Source organism: Falco cherrug, chromosome 16 (genome assembly GCF_023634085.1).
Source record: "Falco cherrug isolate bFalChe1 chromosome 16, bFalChe1.pri, whole genome shotgun sequence".
In the NCBI taxonomy this organism is placed as follows: Eukaryota; Metazoa; Chordata; class Aves; order Falconiformes; family Falconidae; genus Falco; species Falco cherrug.
This window is the reverse complement of record NC_073712.1, coordinates 7,458,946-7,471,210: the sequence shown is the minus strand read 5'-3', so window position 1 is coordinate 7,471,210 and position 12,265 is coordinate 7,458,946. Positions and strand designations below refer to the sequence as shown.

Sequence of the window (12,265 nt, the reverse complement as noted above, 5' to 3'; positions counted from 1 at the left end):
TGAAGTTCCTTAAATCCATTCTTCCCTTCCATGGACATTGCCTGCATTGCAGTGTGAATGCCATTGAAAATCCCTGAGCTCCTGTGAAGAGGTAAAGGAAAACAAATTCCTGCTTGAGGAGTGGTGGGTTGCACACCGCACGGAGGGGTGCCATGGACACGATGGGAAAGCAGAATTGAAAACACTGGGGATTAAGGCCTTGTATTTTGCACACTCTTGCTTGCCCAAGCCGCAAGTCCCTCCCAGTTAACAGGGAATTTTTAAAGGCAATAGCAGACTTGATCATATGAATGCAACTTTGCTTTCAGAGAGGTTGCAGCAGTGGAACGGAGCAGAGCACCAAGCCCTATTAAATGTATCAGGAAGAGATATTTAAATTCTGCCAGGAGAGGTCAGAGGGTCTGTGCTTCAGCCATCCCCGATGGGGCAGAGCCAGCAGCGTGGGGCTCAGAGCTGGCAGCCCCGCACGCACATCAACAGGCACAAAGGGCTGAGGGTTTGGTGGGTTTTTTTTCAGGGGAGCTCCAGGAAGCGCTCTCTGCATTCAGGAGGTGTCCGTGTCCTTCCTTTCTCTCCCCTGCCATAATAAGGATCACTTCCTAAGGCGGAAGAGGGACCACCAGGCAGAGGCAGATCGGGGGAGGAGGGGAAAGCCTCGAGGAGGCTGGAAGAGAGGAATAGCAATCCCTCCGGCCGCGTGCCAGCTTGCAGAGCAGCCCTGTTAAATGCATGGAAATCGGGGCGGAGGCAGAGTTCAGGGACCCGCACAGCAGCACTTGGCCACTTGCCTGAGGAGCAGGTGCTGGAGGGGGAACGGGGAATGGCAGGCTCCTCCGCAAATCCGGCCTGGATTTGGGACCTGTGGGCTTTGGGGTGCAAACGGGCTCCCTGCAGCTTGCTTGCTTTGCAAAAAGTCATTGCCACGCTTGGGAAGATGCAGGAGAACCATCGCAGCCAGTGGCCCCAAGCATCCCGCAGGCTCCACACAGGCTGGGGCCGGCAGCAGTGGCAGAGCACAGCATCGTGGGGCACAGGTGCCCAGGGCATATCTTTTTTTTTTTTTTTTAGCTTTTTTCTTTTCAGACGAGCCTGTCCAGCCCTATAGCTAAGCCACCATATGTGCGGTTGTGTCCGCAAGTCTTTACTGTCACAGCGGCTTTGTCAGAAGGAAGTGCTTTCCACCCCTGGTGACTCCTATCCCTTTAGCTCTTCCCTCAGGGCAGCCATCCCCCCATGCCTTTCCAGCAGTTAGCTAAGAGAAAAGCCACCCCAACCTTGTGATAGTGAGCAGAGAAGGAAGCAGGAAAGGGGCTGGGCTGTATTCAGCATCTGGCCCGAGCTGCAGGGCTGCGGGTGCTGCCAGGAGCCAGCTCTAAGGGTACGAGAGCATCAGTCACCCGGGGACGGTGGGCTGGCAGTGCCTGGTGCTGGGTCTGTGTGGTTGGTGTTGCTCCTCAGGCTCCTGCAGCAGCTCCTCTGCAAGGATCACTGAGCGCTTTCCTAATGCTAATGAACTGAATCTTCATAAACCACCTGGGAAGCAGGTAAAGGTTGTTATCTTCATTTTGCAGAGAGAAAACCCTCAATGTCAAGAGGAGAGAAAAGTGTCATTTCCTCTGCCCTTTTGGCCGTGACATTTCAGCATTAACCTATTCCCAACAAGGGTTTCTTCCCTGATGGCATTCCTCAACCCTCCCCTCAAGCATTTGCAGTTTCCTGGCCTGCTTGGAGCAATGATCATTTTTTAGCTTTTGTCTTAAGCTGTAAATAATTGAGTTTATCTTGCTGTTCCTGAAGCCTCTGTCATATTTGTTTGGAGGCCCCAAGCGCTGGAGTGTTTGTATTTAATTTGTCATCTCTCTCCTCTAATTCTTCCATGTCCTTCCTGCCAGATGGACCAGCTGCTCCTTTGCTCGGTGGAAGGGTGGCGGGTCAGGGTGTGATGCTCATGCTGTGGTTTCTGAGGGCTGGCAGAAAGGGTGAGGGGCAGAAGAGAAGAGGTTTTCATCCTTGAGAGAGTAAGAGAGCGGCTGGGCGCCGGAGCAAGTGTGTGTGCGGGAAACACTGGCGCTGAGCCTCAGCTGGGGGTGGGAGTCCAGTTGATTCTCCCTGCTGCTTGTGGGGTTTTACTCCACGGGTTCGGAGTCTGTGTCCTGGGGGTACCAAGACACCCAGGCAGCTCGGGCAGTTTGGGCAAGGGGGGAAGGGCAGGCCAGCCCCTAAGGCAGCTCCTCTCGGGGCACTTGGCATCCACGTTTGCTGTTGCCAGAGGCTCAGCTGGGAGCAGGGACTTGGATGTACTGGGCTATCACAGAGCCAGAAAAAAAATCAAGATTTTTAATGAAGTGTTGAATGAACAGGTACGGATGGAGGTAGACAGACAGACCACTGCCCCATCCCACGTGGCGTCAGGCAGTGTGCCCTGTCTTCCACGCCACCAGCCAGAGAGAAGTACTAAAGGAAAAGTGAAAGGATCGGAGTTGTCCTGGGATAAGCTTTCATTATCCAATATTACATGAAGCTTTCCTTGCGCGCTCGTTATGTATTATTGTCTCTTAGAAGCCTGAGTCAGGGCTTAAGGCTCTGTTGCACAGCAGGGTGCGTGCATACACGTGTGCATACCTAGAATTTAAGGGTAATGATAGTAGTGATGCTCATGAATGAGCTGTCTGTGAGGATTAAATCAGTGAGGCCGGGAAGCAGGAGTCGGTCGTGCTGGCGGCACAGCCTGACCCGGGTAGCTCTGGCAATGAACTTGAGCGCAGGAGGGGGCTGGCTGCAGGCTGGGCGCAGGCGCTGGAGCAGACCCGTGACCGCTGCCCTAAGAGGGGTGCTTGGGGAGGTGGTGGCTGTGGGCAGCGTGTGCCTTGCACCGAGCTTCGAGGAATCCTGCAGGCAGGACATTTGGGAAGGTGCTGATAACCAGCGGGAAGGGAACAAAGGTGCTCGCCCTTCCGCAGGCTCGCCCGGGGAACCTGGGGCAGCAGTGCAATGGCTGAGCCACCCAGCCCTGCCCGGTGCCTCCGCTGTGTCCTCCCGGCCAGGGGCTTGTTTGCCACACAGGCTCATCCCCTGCATGTGAGGGCAGCATCCTTTGCTCCTCTTCTACAAGCAGCGCTCTGGGAGCGAGCAGAGGCCTCAAGGAGATTGTTAGAGAGTCTCTTCAGCCCAGTGGGATTTGAAACCTGCAAGACTTCCATATGCTGCTCTCTGCAAGCGTGTTATTGTCTACAGACCTATTTATCTCTGTTAGGGCTGTTACCATAAATAGTATGATAAAAAAGAGCCATTCCAGCAAGTCAATGAGATAAAGGCTCCAGTCAAGAGCTCACTTTAAAGCTATCTTACAGATTCACTTAAACCTCAATAATTCTTCCTTTGGCAGTATTCATATTTAGCTCCATTATACTCCAGAAAAAAAGGTTTAAAAAGTGAGAGGGTAAGGAGAACAGCACCAGCGTTTGCCAGGGATCATACGGGTAGTTTGGAAAGGGAAAGTGTAACCTCCGCTTTTCTTAATCAAAAGCAAACAGCCACGCTGGGAGGATGGTGGTCTAGTGTTTCAGAGCAGGAAGCCCTGGTTTTGCCAAGCACTTGTCAGCAGCTGGTCAGAGCTAGATGTGCATGGCAAAATGCAGCCTCTGCGTGGGCAGGAGGTGTTTCTGCTGATGCATGTGTCTGGGACCGCCGAGCCGCTCCACAGGGAACCAGGAAAACAAGCAGTTTGACAGCAGCACCTTGTTAATTCAAGTAACATATGCACTCAAGTAACTGTCAGAAGGGAATTTGCTGGTGGCATGTGGGGCTGGTGGCATGTTGGGCTGGTGACAGCATCTTGATCCCCTGACCTTTGCGCCACCATTTGAAATAGGGTCCAAGATCAGCAATGAGTGAAGAGTGATAAAGTTTGCTGATAGCTTATTAAGACCACTAATACCAAAAGGCCAACATGTCATCTGCACCCAGCGAAAGGGCTTGGAAGGAAAGGATTTTCCCCAAAGGTTGTAAACCAGAAAATCACTGAGCGGTTCCAGTGCTGTGCTGCAGACTCTGACACCTGGTCTGAAACACTGATAATTCGGCCTTGGTTTCCCCTTGGGTGCTCCTCTACCTGTTGGAAGCAACTTCATGTCACTCCACCCCAAGAACACCTGCAACAGAAAACCAGGGAGAACGAGCCATCCTGGAGCCCACGGCGTGCGAGGAGCAGTCCTGGTCCCTTTGGCGTGCTCAGAGTTTGCATTCCTGATGGCAGGAACAGGAGAGGGCTGGGAGCCCAAGGCACGAAAACTGGCCAAAGCACAGCCGGCAGCTGCTGGGAAATCCCATTCCCGGCCCGGCCGCACTCCTCAGCTCCAGGAGGATACAATTAATGAACTATGTGGGTTTGTTTTAATTAGAATGGAAGCATCATCTTTGTTACTGCCTGTTATTGCTTTACGGTTTAGTTTCTGTACAGATAGATGATGGATTTATGGCTTGCGGGAGCCCCGGCTGAGCAGCAGCAGAGTGCCTGGCTCATCGCGCACCCGCAGCACCCACTGTCGCTGCTGGCACACAGGGCTTAGCAGCTCTGGGTTGTGTCCCAGTGCAGGCAGGACTAGGAATTGCTCACGAGATATTTGTGGTTTGTCTTTCCTCTGATCCTAGATAATTTTTCAGTGCTTTTTGGTCCTGACCTGGAGGTTGTGTGCAATACCTGATCCCGGTGCAGAGCATCGCCCCCGGTCCTGCTGATAACTCCCCCTTCCCCTGGCCAGGGCTCTGCCCTCCTGTTTGACTTGTCCCCGGTCAGCTGTAGCACCTCGTGCTGTTTGACATCTTCCCTGAGTGCTTTCTCCGTTCTGATGTGTGCTCATGTGTGGCAGGTGCTCCCCGAGGGACAGCTGCGAGCGAGCAGACGAGCCGTACCGATTTGCAGGCAGCATCAGCCAGTGCATGAGCGTCAGCGTGCAGCCCAGCAGCATCTCCGTCTCTGAGCACAGCCTCCCGGTAGGTGCTGCCAAGCGGGGAGGGGTAGACCTGTTGGTGAGAAGCACTTCCAGCCCTTTTCAGGTTCACAGCGAACAGTCCGGTCTCCAGCCTTTCTCCCTTCCCATCGGCACAAATGTTTTCTCATGAAGTCAGCCTCGCAAGGGGACTGGGGAGGAAAGGGGTCATCCGAGCCGCCGCAGAAGGGGGTGGGGATGGCAGAAACAAATTCCCCTTCCCCTTGGGCCTCAGCTCACATTTCCCTTGGTCTGGTTTCATTAGCTGTTGAAAGGAAAGGCTTTGTTTCCCAAAAACCTCATCTGTGAGCTGTGCTCAGGCCTGGCTCTCTGAAGCATCCCAGCTGTTGCTCCCCAAGCCCCCCAGCACCCCGTAGCAGCTGGCCTCACCGCAGCCCCTTCCCACTCCCCACCAGGGCCGGCTGCCCCCGCCTGCCCACCAGCACTTGGTGTCGAAACAGTGTGGGGCTGCTGGGAGGCTGCTCGCCCCTTCAGGCACCGGTCTGCCACGGGGACAGTCCCCACTCATGGCGGGGTTAGTGGGGACTTGCCCGTTTCTGATGGCCACGCGTGCCCAGGGCAGGACTGCCTCTTCCGTGCACGCAGTGGGGCGGTCGCGATGCCGGGAGGTTGTTGGAGCTGTGGTGCGTGCAGGGGGTTCTTGGGGCAGCCACCACTGCTCGTGCATGAGGAGCAACACGCTGCTGCTGCTGTCATGGGTTCCCAGTGTGGGCATTGAGGGTGGCGATGCTTCTGTAGAGCTACCAGCGTGACAAAAAGCTGCCGTTGCCACCTTTCCTGAACCACAGTACCCAAAGGCTCAGCAAGGTGGTTTTGTGTCGCTAAAGAACCTGCATCCTTGGCTTTCTTCTTCCTCCTCCGCTTCCCATGAAAGGGCAGCTGGCCACCTCCTGTGGGCGGATGGGTAATTTCAGGGGGTCAGTACTGAATGGGAAAACAGCAGGTACTGAACATACGAAGGAAACTCGGGCAGTTCTGCCTGCTAACAAGTTGCTGGCTGTGCTTTGTTTCCCCTCTGCCCCTCCTCTCGCCGGCTGCAGCTCAGCTTGCTGGTGAACGATGCTCCAGACCTGACGGCTGGGGTCACCTGCCTCTTCGGCAACCTGACGGAGGTGGAAGGGCAGGTTTCAGGCAGCCGCGTTGTGTGTGTTTCACCAGCAGCAAAGGATGTTCCTGCCATACCTGTGGATCAAGGTAAGTAACTGATTTCTGGACAGTAATACGATGTCTGTGCTGCCAGAAAGTGCAGCGTAGGTTTGGAAGTATCTGCGGGGTGGAGCAGACCCATTGGGGTTGCTGCTGCTGGAGAAATTCATGCTCCTGTCAAAGACCATTGAACTCAGGGAGCTAAAAATGCTTTGTCCTTAAGAAATGCCTCCCACGCAGGGACAGATAGGCTGGGAGCAGGCAGCACCGCATGCTTGCCCTGTCCTTGCACCCTCCCTGTGCTGCCAGACAGCTCCCCAGGACAGGACAGGAGCCGTCTGTCCCCCTCGGGGTGGCTCATGAGTGGGGCAGGGGCTCGCAGCCTTGCCACACTGGGTGGATCCGGAACGCGGGAGCCCTCCCCTCGGCCTGGCTCAGCACCCACGAGTAGGTGGATGCAGTTTCTATTTTTTGGTCCTGATCTTTGGGTTGTTTCTTCATTAATGTCACTGCTGTCATATTTGCTCTTCCCATAACCAAAATGCTACTTGCTTAAAACTCATTTTCTCCTTGGCATCCTTCCAGGTGTCAACTGTGCTTCCCTGCTGATATCTTTGTATGTCTAAGGCATTATATGGAGCCTGAGACTTGGTGAACACTGGGGGCTGAGAGCTGCTGTAGTAGCAGGGCTGGCGTAGACTTACCCACAGCAGCTCCGGGAGAGCAATCTGCTCTTCATTAACCCAGCGTGGAGGCCTCTAAAGAGCTTCTCTAATGCCCTTATTTCCAGCATTGTCTCCTTTTCTGGTCTTGGGCTGCTTCTCAGAGTAGATTGGATTAGTGTTCTTATGCTGGAGACAGAATCCCTTAAGGAACAGGATGAGATTCCAAAATCATTTCAACTGTGACCCATGGGAGCGTGTAGCCCCTGTGTCTCCGACGCGTTTTGCCTTCAAGCCTGGTTTGGTTTGATTTGGTTTGGAGGCATTGCTGGAGACGGCCAGCCCTGCACCCTGGGGTGCTCGAGGACGGGGTCTGGCAGGGCGATGCTCAGCCCCCAACTTGGGGAACTGCCGCAGACCTACCATGGGTGGGGGTCCTGACAGCTGGGGAAGCAGGGAGATGAAAGCAACTTGCCTTCCGCTTTGTACCCCAGAAGCAGATGGCTCAGCACACTGGCAGGAGGGGAGTGGGTGCCCCTGTATCTGCTGTTGCTTCCTTCATTGCTGCTGGTGGGACTGACGGGCTCCGGTTTATATCCCCAGACTGGTTTGGCGTGGTGCTGCAGCTGAAGTCGCAGGAGACGGGGAGGACGTTTGTCAGCACAGAGTTCAAGTTCTACAACTGCAGTGCCCACCAGCTGTGAGTGCTCCCCCCCATCCCTGACAGAGCCCAACACCAGCTGAAAAGAGAAAGGACTGGGAAATGGATGCTGGGCTCCGGGACCAGCCTGGGGGGGAGGGCATCATGCTGCTTGGTTCAGCCAGGAGACAGGTGCGGTAGAAGGGGAGCCCACCAGTCGCTGTCTTCTCTGAACTTCGCTGGGTGCTTGTGTAGCTTTCTCTGCCTTGAGAGACGCAGGCGGAGCGAGCCTGAAAAAACCTCAACCTGCTGGTGCCCCCAAGCTGCGCGATCCGGCAACTATGAACTTGGATCCATCTTCGCAGGCAGCCGGCGAAGGCAGAGCAGAGGGTCCGGCCAGGTGGGCTGCAGGCAGCGGGGAGGTGGGCTGCAGGCAGCTGGAGGAGACAGAGCCCTTCCACGCTGCGCTGGCTCAGAGAGCAGAGTGCTGCTGGCTGCCACGAGGTGCTCCGCAGGGTGATGGAGGAGGGCACAGCTGCCGGAGGAGGTGGCAGACCCAGACTTGTCCAGCCCTGGGGTCTGAGCACAGCGGTTGTACTTTAGATGGAGTGAGCAGAAGGGCTGGTGGCAGGAGCTCCTTGCAGCCCCCGGGGTTGGGGCAGAGCAGCCCTGAGAGCCCCAGACATCAGCCCAGGCATGTGCCAGGCACAGTGCGCTGCTCCACAGAGAGCCAGGGGGCTCAGTGCTGCTGAGCATCATGGAAACGTATCGCCCATGGGCACGTCTGCTGCTGGAAGGTAGCACGCAGCTGGCTGGCCTTAAATACACGTTTACAGTTAAATACGCGTTTACAGACCTGAAGTGTTTCTAGATTTCTCTTTAACAAGCTCCAAAGCACCAAAATGAAATGTGGGCAGGACCTGCCAGAAGTCGGACAGTGAATGGTGGGGCTGAGCAGCATCTCCTGTGGCAGGTCAGCTGCCAGCTTTACTCCAGGAGCACAATTTGCTGCTCAAGCTGGCTGGTGGGAGTCAAGAAGGGCCAGCATGGGGTCATTCCCAATCTTTCTGCGCTGGATTCAAAGCCTCAAGCTACAGGGCCTTTCCTGCTGAGCTTGGAAGAGGGTTGTGTATACTGATGGGCTTGGCTGGCCTGCCATTTTTCTAGGCATGCGTTCATTTTTTCTTTTAATTTTGTTTTGAGCCATAACACAGAGCAGAGGCACTGGGATGAAAGGAGCCCTGTGAGTCCTTCAGCCTGTCGTGTCCCCCCCCGCTGCCTCTCACAGTGGTCTGTATTCATTACCCTAATGACCCCTGCCTCCTCTCATGCTACCCCTCATGCACAACTCTGCCCTTATATCCTTGCCCCTCGGTCAGGCTGTCCAGCACCAGCCTCTCCTCTAGCTGCAAGCACTTGCAGTCCCTCCAGCAGTTCCTCTGCATTCTTGTGGCTTTGAATTTGCATGAGGGATGGCATCAGGGGGACCCCTGTTCTCATTTAGGAGCTGCGGTTTGAATCAGGAGAAGCAATGCAATGCATCTCTCCTAGCCTGTCATTTGGCTTCATCTGATCATGCCTTTCTACCAGCTTGTGTTCGGAGATAAAGTGCTAACACGGTGGTAAATTCTGCAGCACTTACATCATACTGGACTCGTTATCAGTGAGTTCAACAAGGGCACGAGCCAGCCTGGCAGGAATGAATCACAGCATGCAAAAAGGAGGAAGGAATACAGGTCTCAGCCAGCGGAGAAGAGAGAACTATTGATCCTGAGACTCTTCGTTGCAATGGCAAGGGTGTCTGGAGAGAGCAGGGAGCAGCCGTGCCCTTTGTGGCTGCACGGCAGTCCAAGAAGCCATTGTGGTGTATGAAGCACATACGCCTTGGGAGGTGGCATTAGGCTGAGAGGGGCAGGAGGGGCTTGGGGCTGGACAGGAACGTGCTGCTTTTGCAGACTGGTCCTGTGAAACCTCCTGTGCTGGATCCAGCTGTTGTGACCCCCTGGGCTGAGATGGTTCAGCACTCAGGTGCATGGATCCCTGTGTCCCTGTGTTCCCAGGGAGCTGCAAGTGGGTCAGGGAGTGTTGTGGTGGCTTCTGTGTTGAGTCTTTTTTAATAAGGGATAGATGAGGTGGAGAGAGGCACTTTCTGAAGCAAAAGAGAGACACTGGTCATTTAGAAAGCTGGATAGGGATCAAAGAGCAAAGGTGATGGCCTGGTGTAAACACCTGAGAGCTCAGGATCCTGCCAGGAGCCCCTCGCCCCACTCAGCTGAGGCTGAGCAGAGCCGAAAACAGCAGCCAGAAAATCACGATACAGCAAGAGGTGTTGAACCAAGCCGCTGGCCTGGGTGATCAGAGAGGTGATCCTCCCTTGGACCCAGTGGTGCTGGGGGAAGCAGAGAGCTCCACCAGCACCAGGCAGGAAAGCCAGAAGCCAGGGCCAGGCCAGGTGAGTGAGGGTGGGAGAAGTGCTACAGACCAAAACAGAGGCAGAAATGGGTGAAACAAATGAGTAATTAAATAAGCTTGCAGCTCTTTATATTCTCCCCCAGATTTGCTTGTCCATGATTAGAATAAGTTTCCTTAGCTATTAAGGTCACTACGAATGCATCAGAAGGAAAATGCAATTGAGTTATTAAAACACACATTCTTGTGGCAGCAGCCTACAAGATGCATTGCCCTGGCACCTCTGCCCAGCTGGCAAGAGACCCTCTGCCCAGAGACCCCCTTGCCTCATTTCCCAGGGTTTCCTGCTTACGGCCACACTCCCACTTCCCTGACGATGCCCATCTGTCTGTGCTGGCCCTGGGCTTGCTCCAGCACCCCTGCCCCATGCAGCTGGCTCCAGAGCATCCCTGCCCCGTGCAGCTGGCTCCAGCGCATCCCTGCCCCATGCAGCTGGCTCCAGAGCATCCCTGCCCCTTGCAGCTGGCTCCAGAGCATCCGTGCCCCATGCAGCTGGCTCCAGAGCATCCCTGCCCCGTGCAGCTGGCTCCAGCGCATCCCTGCCCCATGCAGCTGGCTCCAGAGCATCCCTGCCCTGTGCAGCTGGCTCCAGAGCATCTCTGCCCCTTGCAGCTGGCTCCAGAGCATCCCTGCCCCATGCAGCTGGCTCCAGCACATCCCTGCCCCGTGCAGCTGGCTCCAGAGCATCCCTGCCCCGTGCAGCTGGCTCCAGCGCATCCCTGCCCCATGCAGCTGGCTCCAGCGCATCCCTGCCCCTTGCAGCTGGCTCCAGAGCATCTCTGCCCCTTGCAGCTGGCTCCAGAGCATCCCTGCCCCTTGCAGCTGGCTCCAGAGCATCTCTGCCCCTTGCAGCTGGCTCCAGAGCATCTCTGCCCCATGCAGCTGGCTCCAGCGCTTCCCTGCCCCTTGCAGCTGGCTCCAGAGCATCCCTGCCCCGTGCAGCTGGCTCCAGAGCATCCCTGCCCCGTGCAGCTGGCTCCAGAGCATCCCTGCCCTGTGCAGCTGGCTCCAGCACATGCCTGCTCCAGGCAGCACCACGGTCTCCAGAGCTGCAGTTTATGGCATGGAGCTGAATTCCATGGGCACAGCTTACACTTATGCCAGCAGATGGTCACCAAAACACCGACACGTGGCACGAAGGGCTGGCCTCAGAGATGATGAAGGTGGTTACTGCAAATATTAGCAGCTGTCACGGGCCGTGCATCTAACTGGCCACCAGTTAGTGTGGGATAAAAATCACCCAGGCAGTTCGCTGGCAGCTGGGCCACCCCATGACTGAGAAGTGTCTGCATTCCTTCAAAATCATTTCATAAACAGTTAATTTCTTCCAACATGAATCAAAAGCGCTTGCTGGACTCTTTGCACTCCAAGGCCAAACAGAAGTGTTACCATTGACTTGGAGCATTCCTGACTTGTAAAACAACCACTCCGTTTTTTTGCCAGGCTTGCCTTGTTTTCCACTTTCTAGAAACTAAAAATCAAGTCTGGTGTCTGTGCAATATTGTGCTTTATTTTACAGCAATGCCATGACGTGCAATAAATCGCAGCTTGTAGTTTGTTATGAAACGAATTGTGAGGTTGCTTAAAGACTTTGTGTGTGTGTTTTCCCAAACCTGTTCATTAGCTTTGTTGTATTGAAACATCCCTCCAAAGAAATTCTTTTCTCATGAAGGACCCTGAGCCAAGACTTCTGGCTAGGTCTGTTACTGCATAGACCTCCCAAGGTAATAACCTCCCCTCTACTCCTCCTTTTTCCCCCCAGGTGCCTGTCCTGTGTGAACAGCGCTTTCCGCTGCCACTGGTGCAAGTACCGGAACCTCTGCACCCATGACCCCACCACATGCTCCTTTCAGGAGGGACGGATCAACATCTCTGAGGTACCAAACTGGGGTTTCAGCTCTTTCTTCTTTGCTTTTCTATGGCACAATTAGCATAACTAGTGTTTATGTGAAGTGTTTTGACTTTCTGTGGGTCAGGGCTCCTCTCTGGGCTGCCATAAAAAAGATGCAGCTTTAAAGGAGCGTAGCAAGAAAGTGCCAGTCTAGCTAATGCGGTGTGTCTTGACCTGAACACCAAAGCTGATCCCACCTCTGACGTGTGGGTACACTCAGGTTCAGCAGTAACTCTTATTTGCTGTAGTGCTTTCCTTCAGGGCTCTCAAAGACCAGCGCATCTCAGCCACTTGGCTCTACACACAAGGTGTGTGAGGAGTTGCCCGATGGTAAGCAACAAGTCAGATGCAGAGTTCTTGGTGGGACCCCTTCAGTGGGTTGTGTGGGCAGGGCTGACATTTGTGGCAGGAGCCTGACTGTAAACTGATTAAGAAGGGAATTACAGAT

The 12,265-nt window shown here is 54.8% G+C and overlaps 1 protein-coding gene across 1 annotated transcript in view; it reads left to right on the top strand.

The window, feature by feature from the left end:
• The window catches only part of PLXNA2 (plexin A2), a 179,340-nt gene that overhangs the window by 104,863 nt on the left and 62,212 nt on the right, over positions 1–12,265 (top strand). The window contains exons 6-9 of the mRNA XM_055728259.1: positions 4,869–4,992; positions 6,050–6,203; positions 7,421–7,517; positions 11,689–11,803. Of these exons, the coding sequence (XP_055584234.1) occupies positions 4,869–4,992; positions 6,050–6,203; positions 7,421–7,517; positions 11,689–11,803 (490 nt within the window). The remainder of the gene's footprint in view (positions 1–4,868; positions 4,993–6,049; positions 6,204–7,420; positions 7,518–11,688; positions 11,804–12,265) is intronic.